Here is a 20,761-nt window from a genome sequence, read left to right as displayed (position 1 = left end):
ACCCTACTCACAATTTCTCCACGAGAAAGTTTTGACATGTACGAAACCTATATCCCTTGTGTAACTCCTCACTTACAAGGGCATAATACATTAAAAAAAAAAATACGTGATACAAATCTAGAATGAAATCATTCATAAGAAAAAAACCCTGAACAACCCTTCCCCTCCCAACCGAAAACAAATCTACATCTATCCTAAATATTAAATCCTACCAAATACGCACACATACACACACATACACACGCACACACACACATATATACACATCACACACACACACACACACACACACACACACACACACGTTATTCGTTGTATATAATTTGTATATCACATTTATATACATTATCACAGCTGCATGCGTGAAGTAAAATCAAGAGGCCGACGCGACGTTTCATTTCTGTTCATTCATATCATTTTGAGCGTATTGTTTTCTTTCCTACCTTCCCTTTAGGAAATCACTCCATCACCCTCGGAAGACATCCCCCACCTTGTTGCGCTAGCTACCACCATGAGTACCGCAGCTCACTTGGAGAAGGTCAAGCTAGGCTTCGGGAACTGGTGGAATGAGTTCTCGCTGTCGGCGTGCATCAGGGATCTTCGCTCTTCCCGCAAACTGGTGCTCTTCATCGTGTTCGTCGCCCTCCTGCTAGATAACATGCTTACAACCGTCGTAGGTACGATTTCGTCGTTCGACGCACCTCGGATGTTTGCTATCCTTAAAATAATTTGTAGATAATTATAATTTCTTGAATTGTTATTGTTATTTTTGTGTTATTTACATAATGGGGAAACATTTCCTATGATTAAGTGTGTCTGCCACTTGCATTGACACTGTAAAATCATGACCATTTAATACGAAGATCTCTCAGTAGAATGTTTGATGATGATTAATGACACAGACATGAGGATGGTCTTTTTCCAAGATTAGGGTGGGATGGTGGATTAGGCACTAGAATGGTAGGAACAAAACATCGTTATCAAATTTTATCAAATTTGAACAAGATTTTTAATCGACCGTGTTCTTTTTAACTTTATAAGATGCAAACACAAGATTTGCCGCTGTCAATGCTGGGTAATGATAGGTCCACTGGCGGAGCGGTGGTAATGCAGAAGTGGATACATAGCACAATCCTGTGTATGATTATCATCTTGTTCCACTAACAGTGATCAAGAACTAGATAAATGCCTTTATGCGTTAATGCTGTAAGACATGCATGACAAGCAGACATTTTGATAAACATGACTAACAGGATCACAAAGTGTATCAACTTGATTACAACGGACCACTAACGTAACACAGATCGCGAATCGTGAACGATTATTTGAGGATGGAAGCGCTACCGCATGTTTCCATGACAATCAACCAACGCCTTTGATGTCATTGATATTGATGATGATTTATTCATTACGCATTCAATACAGCCAAAGATTTTTTTTTTTTGAATTGTTTGTCGCTGTTGTTATTATTTACAGTACCTGGATCGACTTCTAGTAATTCCGAAACTTTTGGAAAGATTAAATTGTTCATACATTTAGAAAGAGGTATAACCAAACATCTCTTCAGGTTGTGTACTGTGTTTTAATGTCAATCCTTTAGCCCTCATCGAAACTTTTTTTTTTCGTATTCAAGTCAAGACCTTTATCTATGGAGGCCTGTCAAAGATGCCATGCATATTGCTGCATCTGACGTCGGAACGTTAGTCGTACAGTGATACTTTTAGTGGAAGCACGTTGTGTACGTACTACCGGCGATGTTTCCAAGGTAACCAATCTGCCCGGATGTTCATTGAGTGGCTTCTCGGCAAACAACGTCTTCCCTTCTTGTCTCTTTGTATCACCACACAGTTCCCATCATCCCAGACTTCATCTTCCACCAAGAGAATCCAGGTCTTGATTTACACGGGGACCGGTCGGTTAATTGCAGTATTTACACGGAGCATCCCTCCAGGGAAATATCGGGTGAGGTGTGAACATAACTGTTTGATGGCTGCGAATCGATGGTGCAGCAACGAGATATGAAAGTGGAAAGGAAATAGAAATAAAAGAAGAAACAATACATCAGAGAAAAGAAATGACAATAAAGCTCAATTCTCAGTCAGAATAATCTGGAATGACTTACTCCAATGTGCATAAACGACAGTCATGTACGTTATCCATTCCACCATTTCAAAATCATAATTAATTGTAAGTTGATAATGCATTGGTTACATTTCCGCTTTACAGTCGCAAAACAAAGATCCCTTGACTGAACAGAAAATCATTGTCCAATGTCTATATAGTGTTTGTCAAGTTACTAAAATATGATCACTTAAGCACGCTATAGAAAGATTAGACGATGTAATGCTGCATTTTCTTTGCATGTGAATGCAAAATCAATTCAACAGATTTTTTTTTCGATTTTCCTCGTTTGAGGTACTTTATTTTCCACATGACTTCACATATTTACAATCACTTTATCAATAATTGCCCAAAAGGAACTCAACATATACCCGTTTTAACGAAAAAATAATAATTTAAGGGTGCATCAATTTTACCAACCAAAGTAGTTACTTATTCTTCTTAATCCAATTCAACAGATGATACTTGTAATATCTGAAACATGAAGAATCGGAATTGTATCAAGTGCGAAGTATTTTCGAAGCACCCATTGTCCTTCGTTTGTGATGTAAAGTGGAAAACGTAATGGACCTAGTAATACTAATATTATTCAATCCTTCAGCATTTGATACACACCAACATGAGTTTTATCATTTTCATCAGTCTTGAGATAGACATGTTATCTACAGGAACAATTAGTATTCCGAATTAGCTAAGCTTCTGAGAAAATATGAATTAATTCAAAGTGTGCCTTCATTTCCGTCTTATCAACAGCTTCAACCGACGTCCCCTTAACCTCCATTCCATCCGTTTGTTTAAATTATTCCGGTGCCAACAGTAACGCGACCGTTCCGTCCCAGCAGGTCAACTATGACGAAATTTTGCGACATGAAAGCGTGCGGATCGGACTATTGTTTGCATCCAAGTCAATCGTCCAACTTATAACCAATCCCCTCATAGGTCCCCTCACGAACAGGTATGAAGGATTTGAATACTTTTATTGTTCTCTTTTTGTAGTATATGGAATTTCAAGTATCACCTTTTAAGTTATCAGAACTTTGATTATCAGGCCTTTTTATAACAAATGATTACACGTCATATTAGGCATCGTACAAGTGTGCGGCTCCCCATCTAATATTTAGAAATGTTCAGAATGAAATGAATAATAGACGTCCTGTAAGAGAAATGACAAAGAATCAGTAAATTATTGAAGTATATTTTTAGATTGTTTCATGAAATTCCCAGAAAGCATTCGGTCCACTTTTTTTTTCATTCTTTCTTTCTACCTCATTCAGAAGGCATGAGAATGATTTAAATTATTTTGACATTAGTTATCAACGAGTACGAAATATGAAGTTTTTCTCTCAAAATATAATTCTATAGAATTATCTTTTTTCTTTCCTTTATATTGATCCGCTACCGTACTATCGCAAACAGTTGTAGCCTTCTTATCGAGTGAAACCGGCACAAAAATGTAACAAAACATTGAAAAATGCTGAACTTTTGGGCTTCATTGATATGTGCTACCAGCTGATAATGCCGCAGTCTCTGAATCCACGTAAATGAAGGGTTAAATTCTCCTTTGTGGCAAATTTCGACAAAATAACTTTCCAATGGTAATTATTATTTTCTGATTGTTTTGTATCCCCGAAAATGCAAAGAAAATATGGAGCGATATCAAATACGGTCTTAAATCCCCTTTTGGCAATCATTACGTAATAGCAGTATATGGAGCAAAGGACTCGCAGTATTAGCTTGCCCATTCAAGAGGAGGCGGTATAGATGACAATACAATATTACAACGACATTGTTTGTGCTCGGGAGGCACAGGAGCCACTACGTCTATTATTCTAGTGCTGCTGGTAAACGTTAATCAAAGATGACTTCCACGTTTGCATTGCAAGTGGAATCTAATAAGGTAGCAAACTGTGCGAAGCATGTGAGCAAACATCAGCCAGCGTTCAACTGGACGTGGGTTTTGGGACGGTTCTTCATGTAAAGGCAAGGACACTACAATGAGTTATGTTCACTTTGCTTTATAGGGAATATATAAATGTAGATTTCAACACATAACAAAACCGTAAGGGTTAAGTGTTAAGTGTAGTGTTATACACGTCCATGTAACATTACTTAAATAGTTTAATTCGGATTAATTTGATTGATTTGTTTTGTTTTCTTTTTAGTATGATGTATGCTACATCGTCACTTTCCTTTCGTTGCGGCCATATCTTGTACAGAAAAAAGAAGTAATACTCAGCCATGTGTGGAAAAGATGTCGCGAATTCAAACCATCTTAACAGGTCAAAATCATTTACGCTTAAGTGCCAATGTTACTTCTTTTCTTTCGCTGTTACTTTTTTTCTTTACTCCTTGCAGGATAGGATATTCCATACCAATGTTCACCGGATTTGTAATAATGTTCGCCTCAACTTTAGGTAATTTTCACAGCGATGACTTATTCTTCTACATTTCTCATTCTATTTAAACAAAATCGCTGTGTATGTGACAATTATGTAACCAGTAACTGCATGCTTACAGTGATGGGTTTCAAAGAAGACTTACTGGGCCTACTGAGCGTTGGTGTCATTGTTATTATGTGTCATTAGTCTCTCTCTCTAAAGACTGATGACGTCAGGAAAGCCATATACATAAAATCAAACTTGATTAATCAACATGTGTGTCAGCTTGCCCTCAAGGCACTGAAGTTCGCGTAATACCGAATATCAATATATTTATGCTAGACTTTTGGGAGTAGTTGTTTATGAGAAGTGTTCATCTCTTTCTATTCCTCTATTTTGGGACCAGATGAAAGTCATTAAACTTTTATAATGGGAATCGCGGTAAGGGTCTATTATACGTGTGATCTGAATCATATTAGGACTTCAACAAAATACTTTTTATGCCATTGTGTGATAAATGCAAAGCCTCTCTTATTTGTAGTAATATGGTACACAATCTTGTAATGATTTGAATTTTTTGCCATCTCTTATAGTGACTTGTGATATATACATGTGTATATAATATAATATAATATATCTGATTCATTATATTATAATATGTGACTGTGCACCTCAAAACAAACAAAAAGTCGCCAGATATGAATTTTTAGTTAAGACCATATTCTGAAAGAGCAGACTTTAAGCTTTAAAATGATGTATAACTCAAATCAAATGGACTCTCCTAACCTATCTAAATATTGGAAAGAAAGCACAAACTCAGGAAAAGTGTGAACTGAGAAAAGAGGCTCTAAAGTACAGTGTCTCTTCAAGCGCTTAATCTTTACAAAACCGTGCTGGCTGTGCGATGAATGGGACAAAAAACAGGAAGTAAACCACCAGAGTAATGACAATGAAGGGATTATTAGATTAAAATGAAATTAAGCAAGCCTCATTAACACATTCTGTCCATAATTAATGCCAACTTTCAAAACAGTAGCACTATCCTTTCAAAAGTTATTAGAGTTGAAAGTGAAGAGTGTGGACAAGGTTTTTCAGAAATGAAAAAGAGATTCTAAAGACACACATAATTACACTATTCTACCAAAAATGTTCGAGATAAACTGCTAAAAAAACACACTTACCTGCCCGTTTTATGATACCAAATTTTAGCATAATGTAAAAGAAGACCCGCTCTTTCAGAAAATATGAAAAAGTCAAGTTCGGCTAGGTTGACCCATTTCACTTATTTTCAGTCCTCACGCAAAATCAGTGTGTGCGACTTTATGTTCGTTTTGAGGTGCACGGTCACATATTATATTATATTATATTATATTATATCATCATATTATATTATATTATATTATATTATATTATATTATATTATATTATATTATATTATGTTATATCATCATATTATATTATATTATATTACATTATATTATATTCTATCATCATTGTACTATACTATCATATTTGTTTCATGAATGCATACACGCATAATTATTGCTGTCAATAAGAATCAATACTTCTGTTCCTTTCTAGTTTTTGCATTTGGGCAGAACTTTTGTCTTCTGCTAGTGGCAAGAATGATTCAAGGAATAGGATCCTCGTGTTCTTCCGTAGCAGGTATGAATTGTCTCTCTTACCTTACAGAAAATGACGACCATGAGTTTAGCAAGCCAATTCGATATGTTCACTCTTTTGACAAAATGTTAATGTAACAGTCCGGAATCTCAATTTATCAGTGCTTTTGGTGATTTTTTTTTTTCATGTAATGTTTCATTCCATTCTCAATTTCCTTCTCGGTGACTGTGGCTTTGTTTATGACGGTCATGTTTGTTGTGCTCATAGATGTTACTTTCTCCTATGTACGCACGTTATAACTCTTTTGTTTTTGTCGTGTTGAGTATAGACAAAATCATGAGGTCTTGACCAAGACTAATCTCCTCGTTCTGCTGACCTGCAGTCCTCTCTAGGCTTACTCTCTCTGACGCTTCAACAACAACAACAACAACACCTGTTTTTTGCTCCATGTTCTTTATTAGGCGATATGGGCTTCCAAACCTTTTTTTTTTAATCTTTATTTTTCAAAAAGAGGAACCCATTCTCTACTAGCATTGTCTTTTCAGTAGGTTCCTCCATCTTTTCGCACAATGCATGCATATTGTTTACATCGCGTTAATAACTTCACTTATCACTACAACGTATTGTTACTCTCAGGTTTCATTAGTGTTGTTAACTGTGTTTAATACATATCGTCTTGTTTATAAACTGTCACAAAAAGTGACATTTATGTTATATTTTTGTCAAAAATTGACAAAAATCTGATTTGAATGGAATTGAACTGAACGGAATTTAACTCATAATAGTGATTTGACTAACTGCGGTCACAGGCAAATTTGGACCGAAGGTTGAGAAAATTATATTTGATTTTTATCCTTCATTGAAATTTATTATGTCACTCTGCTTATATTCTATGAAATTGATTTCCTCAGTTACCAAAGGTATTACACAATAAAATCAGATTGTTGATAATCTGCAAAATGTATTGAGCTGTCGTGTGTTTCACACAAGGCAGGAAAAATCGGGGTCATCCCACGAGACCGACAGCCACGAATCATACAGCCCATGAGTTCGACATTACAACATGGGGCTTAATGTGTCTCGTGGGCCTTATTTGTTTAAAGGACAAGTTCACCTTCATAAACATAAGGATTGAGAGAATGTAGCAATATTAGTAGAACATATCAATGAAAGTTTGAGGAAAATCAGACAATCCGTTCAAAAGTTATGAATTTTTGAAGTTTTTGTGCAGTAACCGCTGGATGAGAAGACTATTGCAGTGTATGTATAACTTAGATGTCACATGCGTACAACAATATAAGGAAAATATAAAGAGAATTTCACTAAATTCCATCTTTTGACAAAAGTACACATTCCCCTGACTCGTTACCGACAAATGTTATGGGTAATATTATTCCTCCCGCCTTTAGAAAGAGGCAAGTCAAGTGCTCTTTTATTACTCACAAGCTGTAGTAGTCTCCTCATCCAGCGGTTCCAACACAAAAATTTTAAAAATTCATAACTTTTGCATCGATTGTCCAATTTTCCTCAAACTTTCACTGATGTGTTCTACTATTATTGTTGCATTCTCTCAATCCTTATGTTTATGAAGGTGAACTTGTCCTTTAATTTAACTCATGGGCTGTGTGATTCGCGGGTTTCGTGCACCCGGACAAATCATGCAGGCTGTATAAGTAGTTGTTGTTGAGGGCTTTCTTCCCATGTTCCAATTACTCGTATGATTATCGTAATTGTCATCGTCACCATCATTTGAAAAAAAAAAAGATGGTCAATACCATCACCAGAAAGGATAGGAGCAAAAGCAATAGTATCACGATCCTCATTGGAAGTATCACGACCATTTTAATCTGTTTTTAACACTGTGATCTTCTTTCATTCCTCTGCCTGGTATAGGTATGGGCATGCTAGCCCAGAGGTTCCCCGACGACGCCGAAAGAGGAGCCGCCATGGGATTCGCCCTAGCTGGCCTCGCTCTCGGAGTCTTGAGTACGACAATTAAGCTCTTTTCTCACAGTCCTGTCACTCCAAAGGAAATTCTGTGCAAATGTGTTTACCCGAAAGAAGGATAACATATAGTGCAGATATTCACAGTGAATTGCATGTGCCCTTGAATATTTTAACAAACATCACGAAATTATTTTCTGTGCATGATAAAGAGAGAGAATTTTTGTACAGTAAGACACTGCGGTATGACTGTTCGTGTCATATTTGTTTTGGCTAGTATATCGAGATTGAGGCATTCGAAATCGATACACGTTTCTTTATTACACACAGGAGCAAGGGGGGGGGGGGGGACTACCAGCGTATACATGCGTCTAGGTCATGTCTTCCACACCGTGTTCCTTCTTATCTAATCGAACCGGTATCGTTTGACCCAAAAAATCGCTATCTTTGATTCGGGTAGCCACTGACGTGACTGAGTAACAAGTAATTTGAGCCATGGACAACCATCGACGTAAATCTTCGTCCACTTTCACCTGAAAGCTGGAAATAACTAGCTTGAAAACCAGTCGACAGTGAGGCAACAGATCTGTGTTCTTGTTGTTTTATGTTAACTAAGAACCGCGTAATAGCAACGGCAATGGTAAAATCACATTGTTTTATATACGACTTCCACGCAAAAGTATGGTCGAATGACGTCAGGGCTATGGGAGATCTGACGGGTCGCATAGCAACCATCAGGAATATTAAGAGGGAAAACAACATGAGATACACAAGAGCATAATGAACCATAATATGCAGTACAAGTATCTCCCCACCCGTATCTTGCATTAAGCTGCGTTGCAGTATGTAGAATTCTGAATGATGATTGGCTGTTTCGTGATGACATCACAATTTGTTATTGTGAAGGAAAAAGGCGTGATTCATGTGCTGTAGATATTAATAAGTCACGTGATTGACCGCATTATTATCTATTATTATTTTGCCGCAGTTGGACCACCTTTTGGAGGAGTCATGTACGAGTTTGTGGGCAAATCGTCTCCTTTCTTGGTGCTGGCCATTCTTGCTTTATTTGACGGATGTAAGTGTAATATGTTTGAGATATTGTAGGTGTGTGAGTTTGTATTTAAGGGTGTGTGTGTAAAGGACGTGCACTTCAAATCCTACCTTTTCAAAATAATTTGCGGGGATAAACGGAAAGACTCCATAGTAGTCTTTTTAGACAATACGCCACTTGAGTATGATTTGTCAGCATCAGCATTAAGGGATCCATTGCGCCTTATGAATCTCTCTCTTGTTTCTATCATTATTGTTATTAAGATATTCAAGGACACGTCCAGGGATACAAATTCATTTTCACAATTAAAACACCCAAAACGAATTACATTAACCATAAAATTGATTGTTAATTGAAAAGAAATCAAGAAGTTTCTAAGAACTCGAATTATTTCACACGAGTAAGGAGTGATTTGTAATCGCAGCTTGAAAAAAATTTCAACACAGCCTTAAATAGCAATCATCGCAATGTTACTTATTTAATGATTATAAAAGTGGCGCACATGTATATAGCTCAAAGCCTCATGTTATCAGACCTTTGAATGAGATCACACAAAATTTCTAATTGAGTGATTTGTATCTTGTACACGATGGTTTCTAATGGCTCTTTCGTAAACTTTGGTTACCATCAGTACTACAGCTTTTGGCCCTCAATCCTGCCTACACCAACGAGGATCACATGGAAGGTACCTCGTTCTTCAAACTCCTGAAGGACCCCTACGTGCTTATTGCCGCAGGTAGGCGTGATGGATGTCAGAGCTGACATGAATCTGTGACATTATGGTAGCGATATCTACTGAGTGCACTAGTTGAAGCATAATAGACCCGTCTGCCATTACACACTGGCGAAGAATCAATCATAAGTGTGTTGAAGTCATTTGATTACATTTAATGTCATCTGAAACTGGCATATCATTCTTAATCGTTTCCTTGCACACATTCAACGTCATGGGCAAATTTATGAATAGGATAACTGTTTATCTTTCTTTGGTAGGAATGGCATATAAACTTCACAAATGTTTCTTTCGAAACAAAAAAAGATATTATTTTATTTGCATATCATAGGGCATAAAAGAATGTTGCAAATGTAAGCATGGGTTTGTTTAAAAGTATCTATCACAGAAAAACCTCGTTTACCATAAACCTTTGCTGCTGACTAGAGGCTGCCAGCTTCATCAAGATTACATGGATTGTTTGATAGCAGAAACCATACCCCTGAATGATCTCTTTTCATAAAACTTGTACATGGATGGTTTGATAGCAGAAACCATACCCCTGAATGATCTCTTTTCACAAAACTTGTCAAGGCAAAGAGTCTTTTATATATCCTTTAGTTTTGTGTTTAAGGCTATTCTTATTTTTAATATTCTCAAGTTTGAAGCAGCGAAGGTCTTCCGCGGTAGAAGTGTACTGATTCTTTTAATTTTTTTTTTCTGATTTGATGTAAAGCAGAAGAACGAAGAACGGAGCACCAAGACAAAAGTTGATATGATAATATTGCAAGTTATCATCAATCAATAATAATAAAAAAAAGACATGATGCTAAGTAAATGCACAATTTTTCGGGTGAATGACGCATGCTGACATTCTATTCCAATGCTTTCTTCTTCTTCCTCCTCCTCCTCTTCCTCTTCTTCTTGTTTTTCGTCCCCTCCCCTCCCCTCCTCCTCCTTCCCCCTCTTCTTCCTCTTTTCTTGGTTCTTCGTGGTCTCTGTTTCATACCCCAGGAGCCATCACGTTTGGTAACATGGGCATCGCCCTCCTAGAGCCCTCCCTACCGCTCTACATGCTGGATAAAATGGAGGCAGAGAAATGGCAGCTCGGTAAGTTCTCCCTCTACGACGACCAACCCACACTGAATATAATATGTGCCACAAAAACATGCCCGTCCGATCTTCATTAAATTTCACAAGGGTGTTCTGATAAAGGCATACCCCTAATCAAGTTGTCATTTTGGTTTGGTAACAAGAAGCATTATCTTGTTTCCCAAGTGGAAAAGGGGCAAAAACAACTATCTTAACAATCAACAGTGAAAATCTACTCAGACTAGACTGCCAGGGAATGGAGTGCATAAAAGATCTTCTATACTGCCCTCCAAAACGTGAGGACCTTTGAAATGTTGTGGAAATTTTTGCTTGCCGGGAGATTACTGAAGAACCAGAGTTGTGCCCATATAGGACTGAGGGAAGTAAGGTTACTTTAAAAAAAAAAAAGTGTCAAGAAAAGATTTAAGTAACGGCACTTAACAGTGAATCCGAATACGATAGAACTCATTATCATCTTTGTGTAATACACGATATATCAAGATTAGTTGTCTCTAATTTAAAAAAAAACCCCAAAACCCCCCAAAACCCCGTCGTTATCTAAACATTTTGTCATCATCATGCCATGACTTTCTCCGGCTTTTCCCCTAACAATTTGTATGCTTTGAGTGCTTCTTGGCACAGAAAACTCCATACTGTTTTACACACTGTCCAAAGTCCCTGGCACTTAAAGGAGACCTCCGAATGACTTTCAGACTTTTGCATTTGAACAACTATAAATCAGTTATACTGAGTACAGAGTTTCAGAATTTATAGTGATTCGGATCAGGAATAAGCATGTTTTCAAAATTTACAACAAATTGCAATGAACAAGGATGATGACATGGCAGCCCCACCATAAGAATGCATGAGCTGGGGCTCAAGGAAGCAGAACAAAAAAAGAAGGCATGCATATACATGATGTGAAATTATGAAAATCGTCTGGAATGCCCCTTTAACTCTGTCTGTGCCATTGAGTAAAATGTGCACAAACTTCACACATAACCATTATATAGACAGGTATAGTAATTAAAGTGGCACGCAGAGGATTAAAGGGTGAATTGATTAATTATTTCGAAACACAAGTACCACCAATTACCCGTAATAATATGATAATGAAGATGAATATTGCTTTTACATAATTTATGGTCATGATAAGTAATTTCTTTCCCTCTTTGTTTCCCCGCAGGAGCCATATTTCTCCCAGCAAGCGTTTCCTATCTCATCAGCACCAACATCTTTGGGCCATTTGGACACAGACTAGGGAGGTTAGTAACGGATAAGTTTTAAACATGATAACTAATACAATAAATACAAATGTTCTGAGTGTAATTTCCTTTTTTTAACTATGAAATCTGGATTGAAGAAATTGTCTATTGTCACACCCAAGATACGCTTCTAAACACCTTGAATGATCTATGTAAGCACTACAATCACACTTATTATATAGACCAGCAGATCTATTTCACTTCCTCTGTTGCTACTGTTGCTGCAACTAATCACTAGCACGTTTTCGACTATACCAGTAATTTCTATTTCTACTTCCACCATCAAAAACAAGATGCTTTACACTTCATATTACTACGTCTTCTCGTTGTACTACTATCACCACCATAAACGAGCTCTTCTAGAAAAATATCCGACCAGTGTTTGATTATTCAAAAAATCATATACCAATAAGTCTTGCATTTGCCAGTTCTCCAATCAAGAAATCACTCGTGCACCGATATTTTCATCTTATGTTTATGGTTTTATACTCCCTAATGATATATTTTTTTAAATGTTGGAAACATCTTACGCGTACTGAGTAGTCTTTTTTTTAAATCATCTGTTTGATTTACTTGTAAGTCCTTCAGGACGTAATATAAAAGGCAGAACAAGTCGTACATAATTGTTCAAAGAGAATATCTGTATGTAAGTGCTGTTGTAAGTGTGAAAACGTATTCGATCTAACAGCTCTGCAGACTGTACAAGAGATACACATTTGAAACTCTTAAATCATTATTTTGTTTACTCTATGCAGGTGGTTATGCTCTCTAATCGGAATGATTATTGGAGGTGTCGCAATGATGCTGGTACGAAAATCTTTGGTTTGTTTTATAAGTTTTCCGCTCATTGAATATCTATTCGTACATCCTGTCATTAGCAATCAATGGTTAAACATCTCCAGTAGATAACGCATTGGCTTCGAAGATGATAATAATGTGGCGTGTTGTATTGTGTTTCCTGTATGTCGTTAACTTACAACGTTTGAAACGTGTCTCACTCTGAAGTCATATTGTTTTCATTCAACAGCCTTTTATTCAAATCCATAAAACAAACAGAACTGTGGAAACAAACAGACTCGTCATTATATAGCAATCAATGGTTAAACATCTCCAGTAGATAACGCATTGGCTTCGAAGATGACAATATGTGACGTGTCGTATTGTGATTCCTGTATGTCGTCAGCTTAAAACGTTTGAAGCGCGTCTTACTCTACAGTCATATTGCTGTTATTCAACAGCCATTCATTCAAGTCCATAAAACAAACAGAACTGTGGAAACAAACAGACTCGCCATTAGCAATCAATGGTTAAACATCTCCAGTAGATAACGCATTGGCTTCGAAGATGACAATACAATGTGACGTGTCGTATTGTGTCTCCTGTATGTCGTGAGTTTAAAACGTTTGAAGCGCGTCTTACTCTACAGTCACATTGCTGTTATTCAACAGCCATTTATTCAAGTCCATAAAACAAACAGAACTGTGGAAACAAACAGACTCCAAACCAGCAGCGTTATGAAAATGATAAACGCATGGAGTTTTGTTTTACGAGCTCATGATAAAATTCTGTATAATTATATACACACATTTCCAACACAGCAGTTACTGATGGCAGTAGAAACGTTTCACCCACTTCGATGATTTTCAATTCTATTTTGATAATTGTAAGACATATCGTATATTGTTATCGCGCTTTGTTCTTTATATTTGGGAATCGCAGATTCCTCTGTCGCAACGAGTGCCACATCTAATCGGACCAAATTTCTTTGTCGGCTTTGGAGTTGGTAAGTATCTTTTACAACTGTGTATAACATCAAACTCGGTGGAAACGAGTCGTTGAATACGAACACAATATAAACATTTTCAGAGATTCTGGTTCTCGTGACAAATAGAAACATAATCACGATATGGTACAGGCAGCTAAATGATTACCAGATTTATAGTCTAATAGTCCATGTGTGTTAGACACACGGTACACATTACGATCCGAAAAGTGGTGAAATCAATAAGAAGACTTTTAAACAGAGCTGTTGCGACTTTTTCGTCTTTCTCTAACCTCTTCGACTGCTTTTACTTGTTTCTTCGTAGGTATGGTGGATGCCTCCATGATGCCAATCATGGGACACCTCGTAGACATACGACACGTGTCGGTGTATGGCAGTGTGTACGCGATAGCAGACGTGGCGTTTTGCCTCGGATTTGCTGTTGGTAAGCCGTATAAGCAAATTGTTGGAAAAGTGCAGTGTATTTTGGTTACAGCTCGTTATCCGAAGGTTCGTTATTCCGAAGGCTCTTTATTCCTAAGATTCGTTATTCCGAAGGTTCATTGTTCCGAATTTCATTTACGGATTAACCAATCTTCGGAATAAGGAACCTTCGGAATAACGCCACAAATTTTCGGATTAACGAACCCTTTTTCATTTTTGGATTAACGAACCTCTATAGGGAATTTGCGTGTTTCGGATTAACGACCCTTCGGAATAACGAACCTTCGGAATAGCGAACAGCACCCGTATTACAAAGGTGGAGCGCATATTTTTTAAGGGTATAGGGATGTGATTATGTAAAATCAATTTTTTGTGTATGTTACAAGTTGAAAAAGAAACGAAATGGGATCGCGTGAAGACACAGAATTACCCTGCTGCACATAAGCGGTACCTTCGTTGTTGCTACTCCGCTGAGAGAAGATGTGAATATCTTGACGAGGAGGACTATTCTTAAATGAAAGAAAAACATTCAGAGGGGTGAAGGTTCAGATGCGAGTTTCTCAACGTTGTCTCTCTCTACAAATTTAATTTGTTAAGATCGCAACTGCTGATCTGTAAATTAACAAACATGTCGGAAAAAGGAGCCAGTGGGACTCGAACCTGTCATTTACTGCTTTCATCTACTGCTTTCCTGGCTTTCCGGGTATTTTTTCCATGTTCATCGTGTCACTGCCGGCAACCAGGGACATCCTGGTGGTAGTGTCGCAGCCCAGAAAGCAGTAGATGACAGGTTGGAGTCCCACTGGTTCCTTTTTCCGACACGTTTGTTAATTTACAGATCAGCAGTTGCGATCTTAACAAACTTAATTAGTAGAGGGAGACAAAGTGAAGGACTATTCTTATAGTTGTATCTTTTATCATTCTTAATCGGATCCTTGAGGAGTGATCTGAATGTATTTAGTAATATCTGCTCAGAAATGATGGAAGATATGACAGTTCAGGAAATGATTGCGCAGCCAACCATTGTAAATTTCCTTCATTATGAGTTCCATCAATCTGTTTTCATTATAGGGCCTTCACTTAGTGGGGCTATTGTTGAGGCCATCGGATTTCCATGGTAAGTAAAAATAAATGTTGTCTGGTTCGTAATCACTGTATAAAATATGTGGCACTTTCTCTAGAGTCCCATTTTCTTTTATCGCGACAAAATTGAGTAACTCCTCTGTGGCAAAAATGCCATGGCTAAGCATGCTGTTGGTTATTGACGTTATGTAATTAATTTGTCACATCTATTCAATCCCTCACATTAACACGACTAACATGCCTCTGATATTTGCAAGCAAATTCAAAAGGGAGGGGTTATGGGTTATTGCCTTTTTTTTTTTGCCTCCATGACCCGTTTGGGTAGAAAGTCTTAAAGTTATTTAATCATGACTTTATTCAAGTTGAAGGCAGTGTTAGAATGACATAGATACCAAACAAAAAACAAACAAGCAAACAAACAAACAAAACAGGTCCACCGTCTCATTCAAAACGAATGGCAGGTTAAAACACGTACATGGGCTACAAAAGAAAAAAAAAACTACTGAAGTTTTCATTACCTCTACACAAAATACATATGTGACCGTGCACCTCAAAACGAACATAAAGTCGCACACACTGATTTTGCGTGAGGACTGAAAATAAGTGAAATGAGTCAACCTAGCCGAACTTGACTTTTTCATATTTCCTGAAAGAACGGGTCTTCTTTTACATTATGCTAAAATTTGGTATCATAAAACGGGCAGGAAAGTGTGTTTTTTAGCAGTTTATCTCGAACATTTTTGGTAGAATAGTGTGATTAGGTGTGTCTTTAGAATCCCTTTTTCATTTCTGAAAAACCTTTTCCACACTCTTCACTTTCAACTCTAATAACTTTTGAAAGCATAGTGTACTGCTTTGAAAGTTGGCGTTAATTATGGACAGAATGTGCTAATTAGGCATGCCTAATTTCAATTTAATCTGATAATCCCTTCATTGTTGTTACTCTGGTGGTTTACTTCCTGTTTTTTGTCCCATTCATCGCACAGCCAGCACGGTTTGGTAAAGATTAAGCGCTTGTATAGACACTGTACTTCAGAGCCTCTTTTCTCAGTTCACACTTTTCCTGAGTTTGTGCTTTCTTTCCAATATTTAGATAGGTTAGGAGAGTCCACTTGATTTGAGTTATACATCATTTTAAAGCTTAAAGTCTGCTCTTTCAGAATAAGGTCTTAACTAAAAATTCATGTCTGGCGACTTTTTGTTTGTTTTGAGGTGCAGGGTCACATATATACCATATCACACTCAAACTGTCAAAATTAACCAATCAGTCAAATATCAATAATATTACTGCGATACAATAACAACAGTGGTATAATTATCTTCCACAATATTAATACAATAATTATCATTAAAAAAAGATGATGAAATAATACGAACACATAATAAATAAGCCTTAGCATCATTGCCATAATCATTTCATTACATCTTCACCACCTTAATTTTTTATTTGACTCTGTGCCTCACACACCCTCACAACCACCGATTAATAATCAAAATCCATCTTTACAACTCTACAATAAACCATTTTTAACTTGAAACAAAAATATAAACACAAAATTCTACAATTTTAGCTAAACATGTATAAGCATTATTATATCCTTAACTCAAACAGACGATGATTGATTCTTTGCCTGAAGCTTTAGCTCATTTTACAAACACATCGTTGCATAATCGTTGCATTAAATTGAGGTATTGTACATTAATAGCATTATGAAGTGAATATGAAGGGTTTGTTTGCAAAAACCGATAAGTCCATTTTTGAAGATTTTGAAGTACGATATCTGTCATAAAGTACAAAATAACACCTTTTGAATGATATATTGGTCACTATATAAAAAAGTATATTTTTAAAGTTATGGTCAAAAGAAGCAAACATTTTCTTTTTATTCTCTTTATTTTTCTTGACCTTTAATCGCAAATATCTCCATTTGGCAAATATAGACTTATTGTTTTTTGCAAACAAACTCTTCATATGTCCTTACTTCTTTCTTGTTTTTCAGATGTTATTTGATATATTGTCCTGCGCATGAGGACATCACTAGATACCTATAAGAAGGCAGAAATTTTCTTTTACAAGCATCCCCAATTCCAACAATAATATTTTCAGAGCTCATTGACAGTTGATATTTTGCGTGTGCAGTGTGAGAAAAATGTTATAAAACACTCTGTCTTTGCTCCTGTATTGACCTTCATCCTGGAGATATTGCAAAGAGAAAACATTTCCTTACCCAGTTAAACTTAGTTATCTCTACTGTTTGTGTTAGTCCCATGAAATGCATATCTTCTCAAAAGTGTGATTTGAATGGAAATCGAGGGTTGTTAAGACTGCAAAATTTTTAAAACTCATAACATGAACTTTTACCGTGGTGCTACGTGACTTTTGTAGTAATTTGTCTTCCATTATATCGACATTATGTTTTACTTATAAGGTTAAAGTGCCGAGAAAATTGCAAAACAAGTATTAGGTTGAAAAACAGCAATTGATAATTTCTATTCTTTTTTATCGTATTCAAAAGTTCAGCATTTTGGAAAACCTCTAACCGAATTTGCACTTCCACAAAATGTTCTGATACTTTGGAAACTATTTAGAACTTTCTGTTTTAAATAGTGCATGTTTATATTGTTGCTTTAAACACGTTTATTTCATTTTACTTGTTTTAGTGGCAGGTTCTATGAAATGAAAGTAAGTGTGACAAAAAATGGTTATCATTGGAAAGTTTTTATAATGGAAATCATACCCCAAAACGAAAAGAAATGACCTTATTCGGCGACTTTATCCACCTTTAAAGAATCGCAATAACAGAAATATATGTATACAGCTTCATCGCAGCCTTACAAGTATCTTTTCGTGTGTTTTTTTTTTGTTTTTTTGGTTTGTTTTTTTGCAGGTTAGTTCGAATAGTAGCTATAATCGACTTCATGTACGCCCCTCTACTCTACTTCCTGCGGAACCCACCTGCCAAAGAAGAAAACGAAGTGAGTACATTGCCAGTGATGCTTTGAATAATAGCGTGACCTCATTCACATTTGATTTGATGAAGTTCCGCCCCCCCCCCCACGTTATAACCTGAGCTTTAATGAAACTGTTCAATACATGTGGTCAAGAGAAACTGGAACATGAGTGACCATGACACCATTGCGTCATCTACGTTGAATGTGTGATCAATATCAGATGAAAACAAGATTAGATAAATAACTGTCAAATTATATTACAAAAGAAATCCCCACATGTTTGCCTGATTTTGATTTGAATCTGTGAGATTGTCGGTTTCTTTGACTCTAAGCTGTTTACTGAAGTCAACCTGAACGTGAATTTCCCGTTGGTATTTGGACACTATTGAGGAGCAAAATTCTTGGGCGGGGGGGGGGGGGGGGTAGTACGCGTGAATGCATAGTATATTAAAGAATTTAAAAAAACGAAAAGCGCAAAATGACAGTTATATCCGGTAGTACATGAGGGTCAATCAAGCAACGATGGGAAATCATGAGGTTCAGACGAAAAATAAAATCGGTTATGTGGTGTCAACGGTCTTAATTGTCATCGTCATATCAGTATTGTCTAGGGCCTTTGCAATCTCCCCGTCTGCGACAACGCATCTACTGTCTCGTATCGTCCCTTCTTTAATATTCTCAGGGCATCTTGCTACAAGAACAGCTTCCCGTGTCGTATTCGACCACCGATCAAACGGAATACCAAACCATGGACGGCCGCTACGGTCGTCGGGACTCGTCCGGCGTGGAATCGATGGACTAGCGATGGACTAGCAAAAGTTTTCTGCTGCTACCTGAGTAGAAAGAGAGAGATAGGAAAGAGTGACCATCTTCGTCAATTCAAGATTGAGCCTCGTTTGTCCCTTGATATTCAGTATGTATTAATGAGAAAAGACAACCAAAATGCTTCGCTTTCCTTCACTAGGTGCAGGATTCTCCCTTGCTTGGCAAACAGGTGCCAAGTGGTTCTTTAAAATGGACAGGGGAATGCATGGCTAGACCAGACAGCGTTTGGAATTATCTATCTCAAACATTTCCCGGTTGATTTTTAACCCTATTCGATTAATAGAATAAAAGTTACAGGAATTATTCCCTTTATTTTGTGCAAAACATTGATTTCGCTACATTTTGCTTTATGGGTTTTATTTCTAAATTTTCTTGACCACTGAGTCACTGAGAAGCAACTTTCATGAAGTACATGTATATTCAAGAAGACGAAAGACACAATTGAGCAACGTCAATCAACAATGTTAAATGGGACTTTATAATAGAGCTTACATTATGCTTAAAGCAACAAAAAAATCTAACAGTAGGAAAAGGGGAGCAACAGTGCTACTGTGCTCTTGATTACCATTATAGAATATGTGATATCTTCATTCAAATGTGAAGCATGAGTTGTAGAGGGCGGGGTTTATACTGGTTCAAGAATGGTATGGTCAGCAAAAAAAGAAAACTAGGTGGTGAGCGAGGTGCAGTGAACAAGTTTTCCTATCGAATCATTGTTCACCTGCTACATTTGGACGAAAATTTAGTGTTAATTTCACTTGATTGAGATTTGAGATGCGAAGAATGAATCGTCACCATTTCCCGTATTAAGTTTGATTATCTGGAAAAGAGATTTATTCTCGTAGTTGTTATTGTTTTGCAGACAGTGTCATAATGATTAATGCAGCCCAGCCCAGCACTGATGTTACTATCTTAATAATGATGATGGCACGTATGATGGCAATGAAAAAATAACCATTATCGTCTTTATCATTTTGTCATAGGCAGGTGTAGGTGTAGTACTATCCGAACCCTTTTTAAATGGTTCCTGTTGATTAACAAACAACGAGAACAGAGAGTCGTGTATAAATTCCAGGCTAAAATAAATCATGTTATAACAGCCAGTGGCATTGCTTTACTTGTGAGAAAGCTTAATGACGCATTGTCACTAAACATTTGTTAAATTGCCAGGAGCATCAGGGTTATTTCTGTAATATTTCAAACTGTAACAATCGGGGCAAAATCAATGACGTTTAACGATGATCAATGATAATGTCAGCAAAACAATGACTTTATTATGTTTATCATAAAACAAACCTTGAGATTTTATGTGGAGGGCAGGGGAAGAAAATTAGACTTTCTTCATTTTTTCAAGGACCAATTTTAATAGGATATCCCTATCGGCGATGTTTACCTTATAAACTACACAATTTGGTGTTCGTCATCGCACTTGTCTAATCAATTGAAAATCCCGAGACTGTTTAATCTACAATTCGACGTGAAATCGTGAATTATGTCTGGATATCA

The 20,761-nt window shown here is 36.9% G+C and overlaps 1 protein-coding gene across 1 annotated transcript; it reads left to right on the top strand.

Moving 5' to 3' along the window:
* The first annotated feature begins 511 nt into the window (after positions 1 to 511).
* LOC139745381 (synaptic vesicular amine transporter-like) lies at positions 512 to 19,275 on the top strand. The gene is made up of 16 exons (XM_071655775.1): positions 512 to 677; positions 1,849 to 1,962; positions 2,875 to 3,076; positions 4,477 to 4,535; positions 6,081 to 6,164; positions 8,016 to 8,108; positions 9,055 to 9,144; positions 9,752 to 9,856; positions 10,847 to 10,942; positions 12,111 to 12,189; positions 12,945 to 12,996; positions 13,909 to 13,972; positions 14,277 to 14,396; positions 15,467 to 15,512; positions 18,367 to 18,454; positions 19,113 to 19,275. Exons 1-16 carry the CDS (start codon positions 512 to 514, stop codon positions 19,230 to 19,232), a joined length of 1,578 nt encoding a protein of 525 aa, XP_071511876.1. The 3' UTR covers positions 19,233 to 19,275.
* The last annotated feature ends 1,486 nt before the right edge of the window (positions 19,276 to 20,761 follow it).

Source organism: Diadema antillarum, unplaced genomic scaffold (genome assembly GCF_040938485.1).
Source record: "Diadema antillarum isolate AM-2024a unplaced genomic scaffold, OU_Dant_1.0 seq00001262_RagTag, whole genome shotgun sequence".
NCBI classification, from domain to species: domain Eukaryota; kingdom Metazoa; phylum Echinodermata; class Echinoidea; order Diadematoida; family Diadematidae; genus Diadema; species Diadema antillarum.
Note: the sequence above shows the minus strand (reverse complement) of the source record. Positions and strands in the feature narration are given on the sequence as shown.

Excerpts from the sequence above, each read along its gene's own strand:
- LOC139745381 (XM_071655775.1), top strand. The coding sequence starts at position 512 with ATGAGTACCGCAGCTCACTTGGAGAAGGTCAAGCTAGGCTTCGGGAAC. Across the intron at positions 10,943-12,110 it reads GGCAGAGAAATGGCAGCTCG|GAGCCATATTTCTCCCAGCA; the intron begins GTAAGTTCTCCC and ends GTTTCCCCGCAG. Across the intron at positions 13,973-14,276 it reads CTTTGTCGGCTTTGGAGTTG|GTATGGTGGATGCCTCCATG; the intron begins GTAAGTATCTTT and ends GTTTCTTCGTAG.